We start from the raw sequence: 17,253 nt of genomic DNA, 5'->3' as shown, positions 1-17,253 counted from the left end.
TTCCAGGCTTGCTGTTTTTCAGGGCTGTGTTCCCACAGATCAGTTTGGGCCTGCACTTGAGTGTTGAAATAACTGAAATGAGGAAGTTTCCTGTTTCTAGTAAAGCTTTGCCATACATCATGTAGTCCTGAGGAGAAGCAGAGTGTATCCCAGAGGCCATAATGGTGGGAGTCCAGTGCTGAGGGAGGAGGAGCACGAGCTGCCAGTGCAAGGAAGGCACTCGCTTGGTGCCTGACCATGCCCAGTAGAAGGGAGCCTGATTTCCACCATGCCTTTGGCTTGCTTACACCCAGAGTGACCTCGGAGAGTCCACACAACCTTACAAATGTGTATTGAAGGCCTGTTGAATTGACAACCTTGCTGCTGGGCGTTCCACCACAGTACTGCTAATCCTCCTGGCCCCTTCTTGCAGTTTCTATTGTGAGTCTCCTGAGAGCATTTCCTGACTTTCTGTCTCCCAGAGTCAAGTCATTCCATGAGAACACTCATTTTCATTTGAAAACAGCTGTGTGTCTTTCTGGTGGAGTAGAAAAACGTGAAAATGTGATCCAAATTTACCCAAATGTCTCAGAAATCAGGAGGGGGGTAGCAATGGAATAAATTAAAAAAGGTCGATTTTTTTCTCCTTGGGGGCATTTTTTCCTTTCTTCTGACTCTCAATACTGCTGGCTGTGGCATGAGATTCTGAGTAGCAGCAGACCATATTCTTGCTTGGAAGCACCTTTGGTGTGTCCCCATCCCTGTTGCAGATCATCTCAGCTGGGCAGACGGGCTTAGCACACCGGTGAGGCGCAGCTGATGAAAGGGCTCCGAGTGAGGGCCACAGCGTTATTCCTGCCTTTTCTGTTTGACTTTGCGTAAACACAAGGACATAGCATATCCTGTTTGCTCTGGTTTTCCCATCTGTTTGGGAATAATAGAGATCAGCGGTTTTTCTCTTTAAGTTCCAAAGATGAGAGCTGCTACAATGACAAACTGTTGTCTGAGCAAAAGCTGACATGGGCATTGATGGGGCTGGCAGCTCTATTCCAGTGACCTTTTACATGGACTAGAAAAAAGAGGAAAAGCAGAGATGGTGGGAATTCAGCCTAAAGTGTTGAGCTCGAAGTGTAGCAGCTGTGGATTTCCTCAGCAATCCAGGCTGACGGGGGTTTTCCTGAAGTGGAACGCTTGGCGGCTGTGGTTTTGTGGTATGTTCCTTCCTGTTCCTCTTCCTCCCAAGGAGACGGATGACATGTGTCAGGAGACCGTGGTGGATCTTACTGCTAAGGTTATCCCTTGTTTTATACGGTTTGTAACGATCAAAACCTGTGACTCTTTACTGCTGGAAGTTGTCTGTATTACTCAAATCTCCTCCTGTTCCCCTCTGCAAACATACTCGTTTGTCTTGCAGTGAGCACAAAGATTCCTCGGAAAAGAAACACAAAGACAAGGAGAAAACCAAACACAAAGATGGCAGCTCAGAGAAACACAAAGACAAACACAAAGACAAAGACAAGGAAAAGAGAAAGGAAGAGAAGGTAGGTGTCTCCTGGGGGAGAGACGGGAGGATGTTACACTACTTACTACTGAACGGTACAGAGTCAGTGGGTTAGACATAGCTTATACTTCAAGCTTTTATCAACCTGGAGAGAACTATCCGCATGCTGACCCAGAGACTTGTTTTGGGGAGTGCTATACATGAACTTGTAAGGGCTTTAGCTGCAGGTATTGTGAATGGAAACGGTTTCATAGCAGAGCTGTGTCCACTGGCTCCACATTTTTGTCCTCTGTTACCTTTCCCTTTGCCAAGCTCAGTTTCAGACACAAGGGAGAAAAATCTGTTAGATCACGTTTGTTCCATACAAGGACAAACATAGGCAAGTCGGACAAACTATATACTTAACTCCAATCTACTGAAGCAATTGGAGGGCCAGAAAATACTGAATTGACTAAAACTTACAGAAAATGTTGCCTTTTTGGTGTGTCAGGTAGGTCACTGAGGGCTACAGAGGATGAAGTGTGCTTTGATTCCTTCCACAAGTTCAATATCCTGCCTGTGTTGTATGTTGGAAAAACATAAGGTGCTCTGGGCAGTGCTAATCAGCTGCTACTTTTTATGTTTTTCAGATGAAATCATCTTCTGGTGATATAAAAATAAAGAAGGAAAAGGAAAATGGTTTCTCCAGGTAAGAAATCAGATCTATAATTTGGAAAAAGTAGCAGTTTGACTTCGTAGCTGCTCAGTGTTTGACTCCTCTCGCTTGGTCTTGGGAAAAAGTAATTGGAATGCTTTTGACCCCTTCAGACAATATAGTCTTCTCAATTTCGGGAGCTGGTGGTTGATGCACTTAGCTAGTAACTGGGGACAGTAGGTGTTGAATACCTGGAATCTGCCTGCACATGCTGGGTTTGTCCAAGTATTAAATTGTTCAATTCTGTCAAGGACAGACTGAACTGTAGAAACCTCGGTAGCTGGAGTTGAAAGAACCTCTGTTATAGAATTGGTCCTTGAACCCTGCAGGCAGTCTTCTGGAGACAGGGCCTTGTAAAGACAGTCCGGGTTGCCTCCAAGTGTCTCTCCTGTAAGTGACTGTAGCCTAAAGCCTTTGCAGAGGAGTGACAAGTAAGGAGGGTGCTTGTGTAAAATCCTTCAGAAAATGCCTAGGCGTCCTACTCTGCTAAATTCCTGCTAACAGTGGAGGCTCCTGGACTTAGGCATTGTATCACTCATCACTAAGTAGTCTTATTAAAAACCTGAAGTGAGCAATTGATAGGAGAATACTTTTTCTTAATAGCTGACCAACTGAGATCTCTTGTGACTTGTCTAACTCCAGCCATTGGTTATTTTGAAGGTGGTAAATGCAGTCTACTGCCTTATTGGAGACTTGTGGTATGGAGATGCGTATGTTCATATCTGTTAGTCAAGAAAAGCTTTCAGTCATGTGCCCAGTTCTACGAATCCACTTTAAAAAAAAATGAAATAAATATCCTTCCAGTCTCACCGTGTTCTGTGGATGCAGAGAGACTGGGAGAAGACACTTGTCTGGTCCATGCCTGCCAGTTATTCTTTGCATGTTTTGCATGTGCCCTCTTGACATGAGTTCCTCCATCTGTTTCATTTTCTTACTCCTATTTAAAAATGCAAACTAAGTAGTTACGCTTGGCACAGGGAAGAGGCGCCCTCTCCAGGCCCTTTTGGGGATACTCTGGAAATAGAAAGCAATGACATTTAGGTGTTTCATGGTGTAGGAGACAGTTAATAATAACTCGTTCTAGCCTCTGCTATTCAGCAGAATCGCATGCATGTGCTGATCTCGCCAGGGACATTGAGTGTTCTCATATCAAGGTAACTAAGTCTTCTTTATGTCCAACAGCATTTTTTTGTGTGTGTTTGAGAAAAGGCTGAAGGAGCCATCACAATTGTGCCTTCTTCAGGGCCAAAAGCTGGCTAAGAGTAAAGTAATTATTTTCTTTTTTTTTTTTTTCCTGCTGAAATGTTCTTTTACAAGTTCACCAGAAAAAAATGTCCTCACTCAGATGGTTTTGATTTTCTTCCTTAAGACTTGGTAGGATGAGCAATGTTACAGTCTTGGGAACAATGCAAGTCAAGGTTCAGCTTGGTTATACAGCTCCTTTCTTTTAATATTATCACACTTTATTTCCTGCTATTATAAAATGTTGCAAAACATTTCAGTGTTAAAATAGACTAGATAAAATTCCTAGCAGCTTAACGAACAGTAGTTCTAGATTTCTGCCTGGAAGGGAGAATAAATTAAATGGGACAAATACTTGTTTTTCCATAGATGTTTTGCAACTGTCTATGTGCTGCAGACTTGTGTCTTAGCTAATCATAGGCGATGCCACAGAAACGGCTTCTTATAGCAGCACGGATCTTTTTCCCCTGAGTTGCATCTGCCAGCACTGCAGTGGCTTTAGAGCTGTGAAAGAGCAAACTGCCTTGTTCTGCTTCACGGACACATCACCAGCTAAAATAAGACTCCAGAATGTCTCTTGCTGACTGCGATCTACAAAGCAGAATGCTGCTTTTTTTTTTTTTTTCTCCCACTCCATCCAATTGCAAAATCCGCATGTTGACTTGGAAACTAAGTCAATTTGATACAGAAATTGCAGATTGAATATGAATAGGAAAGCCCAAGATGGCACTGTTACTTTTTCTACCTGAGTGGAGCAGCACTAAGTGCTTCAAAATGTAATTTTGGACTCTTTGAGACATCTTTTTCTTTATGAAGATAAGTGAAATGCTTCTGTGAAATCTAGCAATAATGAGTTTGTTTAAAGGGATAGTCTCTCTTGCACTCATATTCTTTTTTTTTTTTTCTTATAACTGGTGTCTTGGGACATTATGGCTGAAAACATTGAGCTAATTTAATATTTGCGGTCTGTTGAAAGGGACGGAATTATTTGCCTCCCGTAGTTCGGATAGTGAAAAGAGACTGATCAGCTTAACTTTGCCAAATCTTTGTTTCCTTTTGTGGTTTTCTCATGCCTCACTATTTAGTTGGCAAAAGATTCAGGGATAGCTTTCACATCTTTGTTTAGTTGATAATCTTTCTTATCAAGCTCAATAAGGATATTCAGTTGAAACTAAATAATACCCTCTGTTTGACTGTGCATACACGTGCATTTTAGTTTTGTTTTAAGAATGTTTGAAAGTGCTGGAAGCTACAATTTTTACTCAAAACCTCAAAGAAACACTGAAATCTAAGCAGTTGATGCTGCTTGAGAAGTGTCAAATACATAGACGCTGGAAGACTCTCCTTATGCTGTCCTGTGGATATTCAGAGAATGACACACCTCAGCTTTTCATGGTCTCAGGATGTCAGCACATTTCAGGACTGGAAGACATGCCCGTTTTGCAGATGATCATTTCTTAAAACTGAGGTTTTTTCTGGTTTCCAAGAGTCTTCCTTTTTGAAGTTAGAACCACCTTTCTTTGCTTCTTTTTGTAGTCCACCACGTATTAAAGATGAACCAGATGATGATGGGTTTTATGCGTCTCCTAAAGAGGACTCCAAACCGCTGAAGAGACCTCGAGAAGATGATGAGTAAGTGGCGTGGGTGCTGGTGACTTGGATCTTTGCCTTTAGTTTTAAAAGGATAACATTGAGGGAGCAGGTGGGATTCCAGGTCGTCAGCACAAACGTGTTCAGGTGGGTGACTGGAGGTCTGAGACCAGACTCCTTACGCTGTTACAAGCTCTCTGAGCAGGGCAAGGGTAGCGTTTGTGGTGTCCAAGGCAAAATACCATTACCTGCTTCTGCAGGTGGTGCTGTCAAATGTTGCACTGCTAGTAAATAAAAAAGCAAAAAACCAGAAGGTAGGTAGAGGAAAGACAGCGATGAAGGTTGTAAAACATAGTCTGAGCAAGTGAGGTATTAATGCTAGCGAAGTGGCTGCAGTGGTTTCTGTTGGGCGAGGAAATGACTGCACAAGAGGAAGAAAACGCATTGTCAGCCTGTTTGGGGGTGTGGGGGAGGTTTGCCTGCACTCCTTGGCATGATTCGCCTAGGCTCTAAGTACATGGTGGGTTATGCTGAGGATTTCTGTCTCTAAATCATGAGAAAAATACACATGATGTTTGCCTGATATAGTAACCTACCCAGTAAAATAAAAGCCCACTTACATCACGCTGTCTTCGGTCACTATCTATGTGATATCTTTAGATAGTGTGACATTATTAGCAGTCTGGAATTAAAGGGTTGGAAGGGTTTTAACCATAGTGGCATTCTGTCCCTCTGTGGTATTTCTCAGTTTCCAAGAGAGATGGGTGTGACATCTTCTCTTTTGTGTAATCATTTGCTGCCTTCTGTTAAGTTTTTGTGACCTCCCATTTCATGTCTGCAATGGAAAGATTAAGAATTTGCCAGTAGTCACTTTTGCTATTGTTTGAACTGGTGGGGGATGCAAAAAGTGAGTTTTGTGGGCAGATCCCAGACTGATGGCAGGAAAGGGAGTTGGGGGTAGAACATGCCACAAAGCTTTTGCCCGTTTATCCCATGTAATCACTGTGTGGCTACTGATGCTTTTGAATTAGTTCTTCATCAAGGAAGATTTTTGCTTCAACAGTCTGAAACTTGCAGGAACCGTTTTGCTGGATAGCTATTACTCGGTCTTCAGACATCGGGGCATAAAATTATATTATTTAGAAATTAAACATGCCAGAAATACTGTGAACTTGCGCACACAAACCTTGTACATGTATGACTTCTCTTTATTTTTTTGTATTGGAAGATTGATTATTTTCATCAGCTGGTCTTTCTGTTCTTACAGCGCTGACTACAAACCCAAGAAAATCAAAACAGAAGACATCAAGAAAGCAAAGAAAAGGAAACAAGAGGAAGAAGAGGTAATGTGAAAGACGAGTTTATTTCTATGATCAAGAAAAGCCAGGCTGGCAATTTGGTGTTGAATTATGTAGAGCAGGGGGAATCTGATTTGAGGGTAAGGAGGCAGGGGCCAGTCTGGGACACAGCTGCATGTGATAGAACCCCACCTATGGTGCAGGTTAACTTACCTGAGCCATAATGTATAAAAAAATCAGGAAAACTTTCTCTCCTGCTCTTAAATCAACGGATGGAGAAGATGCCTCCAGGACGTGAACTTCCAGCCTGTTCCAGGCAATTCACAGTCCTTCTGTTAAGTAGCTCGCAGAGGGCAGAGCAGCCTTACTAACAACATCTGGTAATTGCACAGATGATGTAGCACAGCTCACAAGCATAGGCAATGAATCTGAGATCAGCTGCTGGAAAAATGCTTAAAGCTTTTAGATGGAACCTGGGGTGCAAATATTTTTGGAGAGGGACTAGAAGAGAGGTTAGCCATAATTTGAGACTAATGAACTACGCTTCATATCTAGGAAAGATACCCTTGTGTGGCACTTACTGCAAACGCCTCCTGGCGATGCGGTTCATTTTTTAATTCATGGTGAGTGTCTCCGTAGCGAGCATATACCAGTACGTTCCCAGCAGCCGCCTCACAGTGTTGTGTGCTCTGTGGCGTTTGCCAGACTACATACAGTAGTGCAGGCCAAGGAGGCTGTTTCTATAACTAAGCCATCATGGTACTATGGCCCAGACTCGCCGCTTATCAGGTGAGGCAAAATAACTGGCTGCATGTGCACTTGGCATGTCCCAAGTGTGAAGTAAGAGAATTTGGCTTAAAAGATAAGTGGCACTATCAGCAGACTTTGACTTAATAGGGTGGTCTAAGAGCGCATTTCTGTAGTAAGACCACAGGAATTCGGTTGTTGGTGGTCAAACTTACGTACTCTAAGAGAGGCAGTCTTCTAGTTTTAAGACATCTTTTCAGGGAGGGGGGAAGTGCAGTAACTTGTTCTAACAGTTTCTTACTCGTTTTGCAGGACAGCAAAGCAAAGAAAGCTAAGAGCAAAGATAAGAAAGTCCCTGAAGCGGACAAGAGAAAGAAGCCGAAAAAAGAAGAGGAGCAAAAATGGAAATGGTAACTATCTATCAATGACATAGGCTGCCCTCTGCACCTGGACTTTCCCTCTTACCTCCCGTACTGACTGAATAAGCACATCGGGCTTGCTTTCGTTGATTCATGAGGATTTATTCTGAATAGTTGGCTTACGCTCTGGTAAGCTCTAAATAAATATCTCATTCACTATGTTTATCCTCTCAAGTAGAAGTGAAATACCTTTTTTGATATACCTAGAGCAAGAAATAAGTTTTTTGTGGTTTTTTTCTTTCTTTTTTTTGTTGGTTTTGTTTTTTTGTTTTAATTTATTTTCTTCTATCTGTAGAATGTAGAGGCTACCCATAATGATCAGATACCGGTGTTCTTGTGCCCGGAACCTGCTGCTTGCTGACACTTGTCAGAACAGTATGAAAACTTGTGGGCTTGGGGTATCATCAGGAATATATAAATATTTGCAGATGTATTAACTAGTATTCTAGTAGATCTTACCTGTGTTATATAGAGGGTACAATATGAGCGGGTTGTCTACCTTTGTATTCTAGCTGGATGTCAACTGTGTGCCTCTCGAAACTGCTCCTGCCTCTGGCACAAAAACGAAAGTTGGTCAAGTGACATGAAGCTTGGGCTGTTTGGAAAATCATGGATTTTGAGTATAAGTTTTCAATGGAAAGCAGTTTCTGTCTTGCCCAGGATCCTAAAGTAACATCACCGAGCATCTGAAGTTGTGCTTTCACTCACTTTTCAGGGTTTTTTTTAAAACCTTTTTTAAACAAACCTGAACTTCGTGGTTCATTTGGAAGACAGGCCTGTGCTTTATCAGTAGTGCTGTACTTAAGAAACCTGCTGGTTTGTTTTTTTTTTAACTATCCACAGTAATGTAAGCTATTGTTATTGCTGGATTTGAGGTGCTGTTCCATGTGTGTTTTGAAGTTTGGGCCTTAGTGTTTCCCCCAGTTTAATGCATATGTTATTTTCAAAGCACATGTGTTTTCTGCACTCCTGTAATCTCCTGTAATGTATTTTTATGACCTTTTGGGGATGATGTTTCCGTGAGCGTTTTCTTTTCTCAGATCATTTGGCTATTTTTAATAGAGCCGTAGTGCTGGGGAAAGCCTTCGCAATCTCCTTCAGTCCTTTCAGGTTCAGTCTTTTACCCCTTTATTGTCACTCTTATTGAGTCACCTTTAAAAAGAAAAATTCTTCTGTAGTGTTTGTGGTCTCTGCATGTTTCTCTTTGATTGTCACAGCTTCCTCAGAACATCAGCACTCGGATTTATTTTTTTTCATGCTCGTATATTCTCTTAGAAATCTGGTTTTCAGGCCCCTCCCAAAATGATCCTGATTTTTTTTTTTTGAGCAATCCACTTTTTTCTTGATCCCTTTGACAGCATCTTTTTGATGTGCTTAGATGTGAACAAACTACAGGGACATGAAGCAATAGGAAGCTACAGAAGGTCTCTATGCCTTAAGGATCTGTTGTCTTTTTGGCTTTGTCTCAGCCGTCCTTGCTGGTTCTGCCTGACGTAATATTCTGTTATCACAGCTCCCTTTCACTGTAGTCTGTATCCTTCAACAGAAAACCTTTACTGGAAAGCTGTACCCTTCTCCCCTCACCTGCCTTGGCAGCACGGTCCCAGGTAGCTGTGTCAAGCTCTGCGATTTGTGCTTACTGCTAAGGAAAACTGCCTCTGAAAGCATGTTTTGCAAAATTTGGCAGTAGGTAACTGCATCTTTCTGATGTTCCTGTCGTCCATCTGCAGCTTTGTGTATAACGTGTCTCTGCTGGACAGGGTTTCATCTGCACTTCAATTGCGTCTCTTAAGGGCATTTGATGTTCCATCTGAATCAATTTTCTGAACGTCTGGTACCTTTTTCTGGCTGCGTCCTCAAGCGCTTGTTGCCTTGAGCATTTTTATCCTCACTTATGTGAATACTTGATGGTGGACGTTCTCAAGGCATTGGCCTCGTTCATCACTATGTGGAGCTCTTTTAGAGGTCGTTTTCACACCGTGTCGGTGTGTGAAGAATATGTGATCCAGAAGTATACCTTAGGAGCACTTCTCCCACCTTGTGTTACAGCAAGTTCATTTCCTTGAAATAACATATCCCTGAGGTATACTCTGGGTTTTTATTCCCAAGAATCTTTTCTGGTTTTGTTCCACTTGAAAAACCCTCCCCAAGTCTACCTTCCTGAGCCACGCTGGCCGCCTTAGACAGGTTTGATATGGGATTTAATCAAGGAAACTTGATGAGCACGATTTCTGCTGAAATCAGTAAGGCAGCTTTCCTAATAGGCAGCATTTTCCTTGCTCCCACAAAACCACGTGTGGAACATTGCTTTAGGACGAGGAGCTACCTTGGGCAGTGTTGCTGTAGTGGTTTTTTGTGTTTAAAACCAAATGAGGTTGAAAAATTGGCTGATCTTAGGAGACTCACTTTTAAGTTTTGTCTTAACTGCTTCTGTATGAGGTGTAGGAAGGTGGGGGTGGGAATGGGAATGGTTTGTTATCTTTTTGCGGCAAACTTTCTGATCATTTTGGGCTCAGAAACCACACCATGGACCCCTTGCAGCTCTCCCAAAAGGCACGATGTGCATCAGCTGTCTATTTAAGCCCCTACCTTTCTAGTACTTCTTTTACATGCGTCCTTTACAAAAGAACAGGAATGGCTAGAAGAACAAAATTTCTCATCGAGTAAAGACCAGAGCGATAAATCTTAAAAAGCCATGGCTGAAAAGCAAGACTGACAAACCTGTCCTGTAAAGTAGTAGCTACGGTGAATGATCCCCTCATTTTTTCTTACAGGAATAAAAATACGCAGTCAGAAAGCGTAACCTTTTTCTGGCTGGGAGGAGAGGCGAATGCTTTAGATTTATTTTGCTGGAAGGAGCTTCTGGGTGGAAGAACCTAGGCCTGTGTTTGACAAAATATTTAGATTTCTAGCTTCTAATTAATTTAAACAAAAAACAATCATTAGGAATGTAAATATTTGGGATGTAGACTTCAAATGTCAATATTAGTTTCTTATATCAACATAGTTTACTGAAGCCTTCTTCCCAGCCAGGGACTGAAATCTACCATGCAGGTTTTGTACTGATAGCTGGGATTGTGCGCGTTGCTGTTAAAGATGTCACTGAGCTTCGCATAAGAATAAGTCAGATCTGGTGCTGCGGTCAAAGGTGGTGCCTTTCTGACTATACTGTGTCCCATACAATTGTTGTCCTAAATTATCGATGCACAAGCACCAGTGAAGCATTTTGAGTGTCTTCTAGCAGAAGCTCTTTTTTTCCTCTATACAGTGCTTCTCTTCTGTACTGTGACCCTGGTATCTCGGTAGGGATGAAGGGATCTGTATTCGTGCATCGTAATTCCTGAGATGCCTGCAGTACGCGCACGTCTCTTCTCAACCACTCATGCCCCCAGAATGGGACTTCTCCATAGGGCTGGCACTAGAGGGAAGCTTAAACTTTTTTTTTTTTATTATTGTCATGGCTGCTCAACAAAGTTGTCTGGGCAATTCAAAGACTGAGCGCCGTGACAGGTTAATGGTCTTGCAGTTGATTAATCGCTATGGTAAAATAGCCTTTCTCAGCAGGGAATCCTGTGCCAGCAGCATGTAGCAGTAATGTTCTGGGAATCATGACAGAAGCGTAGAGGGGAGGGGAGGAGCGTGGGGAGGAATCGGTGGCTTGGGCACAAGGAACTGGGGGGAGGATACTGGCCTCGTGGGACCCCTTTTCTCTGTAGATGGATTGCTGACCCTGTGCGTTTGTTCAGTTGGAATGTGGGATTGGTGGCGCCTACCTTGCTGTGATGTGATACCTAATGCATCATTTGCAAAACATTTTTACAGGGGTGCTTTAAGGCAAGTTTGCAGTTTTCCTCTGCTGCTCTGTTTTTCTTCAAGTATGCTTTGTTTTACCCAAAGAATTGGAATGAATTTAAAATGACAGAGCCGGTTTCAGTCTTTCTTGTCCGAGCAGGTTTGTTCTCATTTAGGTCATAAATGAACATCTGTTTCTTTATCTCTGCCCTTAATGACATACTTGTCCACATCTGAAAGCAGCTGCATAATATACTACAATTGTTTGGCTTTGCTGAGCTGGCATCCTGGACCTGCTGTTGGATCACAGCTGACTCTAATTCGGCATGATCCTAGCTGTTTTAGAAGACTGAATTCTTAATTTTTCTTAAGTTCTAAACTTTTTCAGATGTGTGTTTTTTGTGAAAAGAGCAGCAAATGGGAGGTGAGGACTGTGGTGACCCAAGGTGTTCTGTTCATGGACATGGCTGTGCTATTTTTAGAAAAGGGGAAAAAAAATAATAATTAAATGGTTACAGTGCATTGAGTATTTGTACTTGGTCTGTGCCCAGCAATGCAATGATTGCTTGCTGATTTTCTGTAGCATACTCTTACACCCACATAGTAATAAAATGAAGATTAGGAGTTTAAAATTGTATTGGTTCATATTTCTCTCTTGAAGGTGGGAAGAAGAGCGCTACCCTGAAGGCATTAAATGGAAGTTCCTAGAGCACAAAGGTCCTGTATTTGCTCCACCATATGAACCTCTGCCTGAAAATGTCAAGTTTTATTATGATGGTGAGTTAATTTGTGTTTCCACTTGCTGGGAAGAGAAATAAACATTCTCAGGGTATTGTGGCATTCTTCCGGGGACTGAAGGGATGAGGAGGTGGTTTTGTTTTACTGGTTAGCTTAAAAGAAGTTCCTCAACGGCTAAGTGAAGGAATGATCTGTAGAAGTAAAGGAACAGCCTGCTGAATTCTGCTTCAAGCAAGTTGACGCAGAGATGAACTTGTTCTCACTCTGTTATGGTGGTAAATCTCTCAGGTTTCTTAACAGTATGAGAGTGCCTTATGCCTGAGAGTAGCAGCATATAACCAGTAGAAAACATAATTGTAGCTGTTTCATTGCTGGTCACCTTTAGACTTGCTCTGTGTTCTTTAACCTTATGAGTTGCAACTTCATCATCTGTGAGGAAATTTGTGATCATTTGGTGGCATGAGCATAATAAAAGACAATTGAATTTTGATACAGATGATTAGGATCTTGTAGAAATGCACAGGATGACCCTGGCCTCGAGGATGCAACCCTCTGGTCTAAGTCATGGTCCCACTCAACTAACTGTTGTGTGGTAGAGCTAATTGGTGTGGGATTCTAATATGCTGGCCTGACTGGTTGTTAGGGGCTCATGTGGAAGGGATTATATGATGTGATGCCTGTTGGAGACCAGACTCAATGACCCGTGTGTTTCCTTTTAGTCCTGTGATCATGTTAAATGAAGGGTCAAACTGACCCAGGATTGAATTAAGTGGGAGGCATTTGAATGGATGAAAATGTAGTTTTTTGGTGAAGGGGACATCTGCATATGGATCCGTTCCAGGAGCAACGTGCTGTTTTCCTGTGACGTGACATAGTGGTTTTAAATACTGAGAAATAGATGGCATTCATTTTCAGCAACAATGTAGTGAAATAAACATTTTTTGTCCTATTAAAGGCTGTCTCCAAGCAAGCATAGTGATCAGGGATGTCTACGGATTTCTTTCTTAGGGTTTGATAAGAGCTTGCTACACAGTTGGAAATTTTCTCCCTCTGTTGAAGAATGTCTGATCTCTCTCCTGCTGTCTAGAGAAGAGGAGAGAGGCAGATTGCACTATAGCTGTCCCTTTGGTGCAGGCAGCAATAAGCTCCTCTTCTATCTAGCCATCTATTTCATGAAACCTCTAGGAAGTGCAGGGATTTTTGCAGCCTCCGTCGTGACAGAAATTCATCAATAGGCTCAACAATTACGGAATGGGCAGGGGGTTCTGGCAAATTAAGCCATGACATAAGTCTTCCTTGAGAAACTAAGGAAAAAAAAAAAAAATCAGATGTCAGCAGCTGCCGAGAGCTGCTGTCTGTGCTCAGAAGGCATTGTCTACATTCCAGATTATCCTAGGATGATTTGTAGAGTCCAGTAATCACGCGATGGCTGGCCAGCCAGCTGCCAGGCTGCGAGCTCTCTCTGGAGGGATCTGTCCCTCGCCCAGCGGTTGCCTTGCGGTGAGACTGCCTGTTTTCAGCTCACATAATGACTGCCGGAGCTATTGTTAGCGCCTGCAGTGCCAGACTTGGTGAAGGAGCTTGAAATGCCAAAGCCATCTTTTTAGGGCTCGACTGTATGTTTGGGTGACTGTGGGTTAACAAGCTACTGCTCATAGCCCAGAGGTGGCTTGAAACTGCGTATTTTTCTGTAGCTGTGGCAGGGTAAGAGTGTAGGTGGTGGCAGTTTCATTTCAGTCATGTCTATGTTGTCTCTTCTTCTTGGTACATCCCCCAGTTGCTCTCTGGGTTTCAGTTTTTAAGTCAGGTAACTCATATTCACGCCTCTGCAATAAGTCTCTTTTTTTTTTTTTTTTTTTTTCTTTAAATGTCCAGCCCCGTCACTGAGAGCCTGTTCAGACCTTTGTAAAAAAACATGAATTTGAGTCCGATTAAATATATTCCAAAGTGATTAGATAAAGGAGATTGAGCCATCAGCTATTTGGGAAAAATGGCAGTCATTTTAGCTCCATAACATGTTACTAACTCGATAGCGTCTTTCAAGCTAGACTTGCAGCCTGGAAAAAACGTTTCCCTTGCTGTCTCTCCCTTCCCCCATTTCCTGTTATAAGCAAACAAATGCTGTATTTTAGGTTGCAGCTTAAAAATTGGCAGAGTTGCTGTTGGTTTAATTTAATTGTGGAATATTCTCAGATCACTGGGAGGACCTTTTGCTAAGAGTTTATAGATCTTCAGGCTTTGCGGCTGACTCCCATGCTTTAATTTTGGAGATGATGCAACTTTTGAAAACGTGTAGTAAATCAGAAGCGTGGTGTTTTTTTCCAAGAGCATAGAATCAACAGTAGTGTTTCTTGTATTGACTTTTGTGCAGTGAAATGGTCATTAAAAAATCCACAGGTGTTGACTGTCTGCCAGCCCATTGGGACTTTAAATATTTCTTGCAACTAACTGGAGATGTGAGCTGCATGCAAAACCCTTCACGGGGATCACTGGCACCTCGCGCACCTCACGTGTTGTCAGGAATGCAATCTGGACCAAAAAGACGCTCAACAGGAACGTTAGATGTCGAATCCACAGCTTCGATGTTGCAGCAGCCTCTTTTCCCTTGTGTTTTGAGGTCTTCCCTTGCAGCAGTTTCGCTTTGTGCTGCAGTCTTGCAGATAAGCTGAAATGCGACCTCTGTGTTCACTGAAAGCTCAGCCTTTCTTAAAAATAACTACCTTTTGCGCCTGATTTGGGGACGCAGGAGTGCATTCCCACGGCAAAGGGAACGATTAGCAGAACGCTGACACGTTTCCCTGCAATGAAGGGGAGTTAAGTATTTGGCATCGCTTTCCAGCCTGTTTGTGGTGTATCCATAGGAAGGGCTCTTCCTGGCTAGAAATAGCTAAAGGCGAGAAGGGGTGTTCCAAAGCGGAGTCCCTCTGTAGGTGGAAGAGGAATACAGAGACTGTATTTCCCATACGTCTGAGTGCCAGAATACACAATTTAATAAAATCCCTTGCCTCTTTCACTTCAAACAGCAGTATCTCCCCAGGAGCGTACACAGCACCGGGGAGTCTCAGCAGAGGGTTTCCTGCGGGAGGCCTTTTCCCCTTCCTGCCCTGCGTCTCTCAGACCTGCCTGGCATCAGGTTGCTATTGCTTTTTTTAAATGTTTAGATTCCAGAGGAAACTTTTTTCAAAATGTTTATGATGGGAGTCAAGCAATTCTGCTCCTCTGTTTCCTTTGTCCATCCAATTTGCTGTACTATGTAACATTTTTAAGAAAAACTTCTCTGTGGTAAAAATACAGTGTCTTTAAGGTAGTTACTATGTCCTCTTTCTGGCTTCAATTCCTGTTTACCATTTTCTTTAAAAAGAAAACCTTTCTTTGTAGGTAAAGTCATGAAGCTGAGTACCAAAGCAGAAGAAGTTGCCACATTCTTTGCAAAAATGCTTGATCATGAGTACACTACAAAGGAGATCTTCAGGAAAAACTTTTTCAAAGACTGGAGGAAGGTATGCACGTAGTTCTGGGCTGCAGTGACTTGCAGGCATGGCCGGGGTCTCCTCAGCACTGGCCACTGAAAAGGGCTACTGGTCCATGCACAGGAAAGGTAGCTTAGGGCAACTAAAAGCTACTTCCGATTGACGCTTCCAGTCTGTCCTGTAATTTCACCAGGAAGGACCCTATCATAAGTACTTTTCTAAACCAATGAAGTTGGACTTCTTCCAGCCAAATTTGCCCGTTATGCCTTGTTGAAGAGCCAAAGGAAGCCCCTTCCAAAGACCTAAAACTCAGAACATCGCCTCAGTCATCAGCCATAAAATCAAACCTTTAGATCAGTTGATGGGTTACTGGATTTTTCTCCCTATCCCTCAACAGTCCCAGCCGCTGTTGAGTGTGAGCGCGCTTTGGGAGGTGGTGCAGCATTGCCCGGCGCTTGCAGAGATCAGACCGCTGGAAGGCCAGCACTCCGTACTCTCTGCTGCCTGTCCTTTTCTCTTTAACCTTAGCTGGAGTGAGCATGTGCAAGAATTCGGGGATTCCTGGGGGTTTATTGTGAGAACCTGTCTGTTGTTCCTGTTTAAACTGCCTGGGGTAGGGTAAGCTTTGCTATGTATGAAAACTTACTAGGTATGAAAACTTAAAAGCGCTGCTTTCTTTCTGCAAGGAAATGACCTCTGAAGAGAAGAGCACTATCACCAACCTCAGCAAGTGTGACTTCACCCACATGAGCCAGTATTTCAAAGCTCAGACGGAAGCTAGGAAACAGATGTCCAAGGAGGAGAAACAGGTACCAGAGGGAATTCTAGGAGGCTTCTTGATTCTTGGCTGGCTTGTAAACATCTTTGTGTAATCATTCCTCTGCCTGCCTTGCTGTTTATAAATCAGTGTTTACTAGCTTTCAAATTACTACTTTTCATGTTAACTGTAGGAATCTTTACTGTGCAGCTCATGTAGGGCAAAGCCCTACGGCTGAATCTTGGTATTGATAGTGCTAAGGCTCCTGATCCTGCTTAAATGAAGAGAGTCAGAGGTGCTACCTCCATGGGAGCCGTGGTCCCTGGCCAGTAACGAGCAGTGTGCGTACTCAGTTAAAGACAGATTTTCATTTTAGAAGCTCCTTGGGTTTGGAAGGCAAAATTGGGGATGGTGGAAGGGATGCAGTGGTGACATTAGTGAATGAAATGAGAGAACAAATCTTAAATAGCAGGTAATGCAGTTTTCTGAATAAAGAACGAACTTTATTTGCCAGTAGCATGGCTACAGTGGCTTGTGGGGAGAGAATTAAATAGTTTTTAGATGACTGAGACTTACTGCAATGGAAGTTGGAAACTTGGCCCAAGTTCTCAGTTCATCTTTTGCAACACAACAGTAATTGTCCTTTGAGCGAGGGGCCTTTTAGCCTGGAATTACGGCCTTTGGGGTCAGAGGGGTCCCACCAAAATAAAGAGCCCGTGTCTTACTGCTGTTTCCATCTGATAAACATGTGGGTCAGTCCTTCTCAGTCCTGTCTGTGGTAGCTGTCATTACAATGGAGCAGAAGTGGCTTTTTCTGGCCAGTGGCGCACCAGTGCTGTCTGTGGGTCAGATGTTTTATTTTGAGCGGCAATGTTTTTATTTTTCCTTCTGTGTAATTAGAGTTCAAGCACAGAAGTATGCAGTGAAATCTCAGCACATTTTTACTTAGGAGACTGTGTTCTGCTTATGAGACCGTTTGCTGACACAGGCTTGACATGTGGCAGACTGGAGACATTCCTCTGCCTC

At 42.9% G+C, this 17,253-nt stretch overlaps 1 protein-coding gene across 2 annotated transcripts in view; it reads left to right on the top strand.

Moving 5' to 3' along the window:
- The window catches only part of TOP1 (DNA topoisomerase I), a 70,013-nt gene that overhangs the window by 41,380 nt on the left and 11,380 nt on the right, over positions 1 to 17,253 (top strand). For both annotated transcript variants that reach the window (XM_074604729.1, XM_074604730.1), the window contains 8 exons: positions 1,394 to 1,520; positions 2,110 to 2,168; positions 4,953 to 5,048; positions 6,274 to 6,349; positions 7,364 to 7,461; positions 11,924 to 12,039; positions 15,379 to 15,500; positions 16,157 to 16,279. In XM_074604729.1, the coding sequence (XP_074460830.1) occupies positions 1,394 to 1,520; positions 2,110 to 2,168; positions 4,953 to 5,048; positions 6,274 to 6,349; positions 7,364 to 7,461; positions 11,924 to 12,039; positions 15,379 to 15,500; positions 16,157 to 16,279 (817 nt within the window). The remainder of the gene's footprint in view (positions 1 to 1,393; positions 1,521 to 2,109; positions 2,169 to 4,952; positions 5,049 to 6,273; positions 6,350 to 7,363; positions 7,462 to 11,923; positions 12,040 to 15,378; positions 15,501 to 16,156; positions 16,280 to 17,253) is intronic.

This window comes from Larus michahellis, chromosome 12 (assembly GCF_964199755.1).
Source record: "Larus michahellis chromosome 12, bLarMic1.1, whole genome shotgun sequence".
NCBI classification, from domain to species: Eukaryota; Metazoa; Chordata; class Aves; order Charadriiformes; family Laridae; genus Larus; species Larus michahellis.
This window is presented reverse-complemented; position numbering and strand designations above follow the sequence as displayed.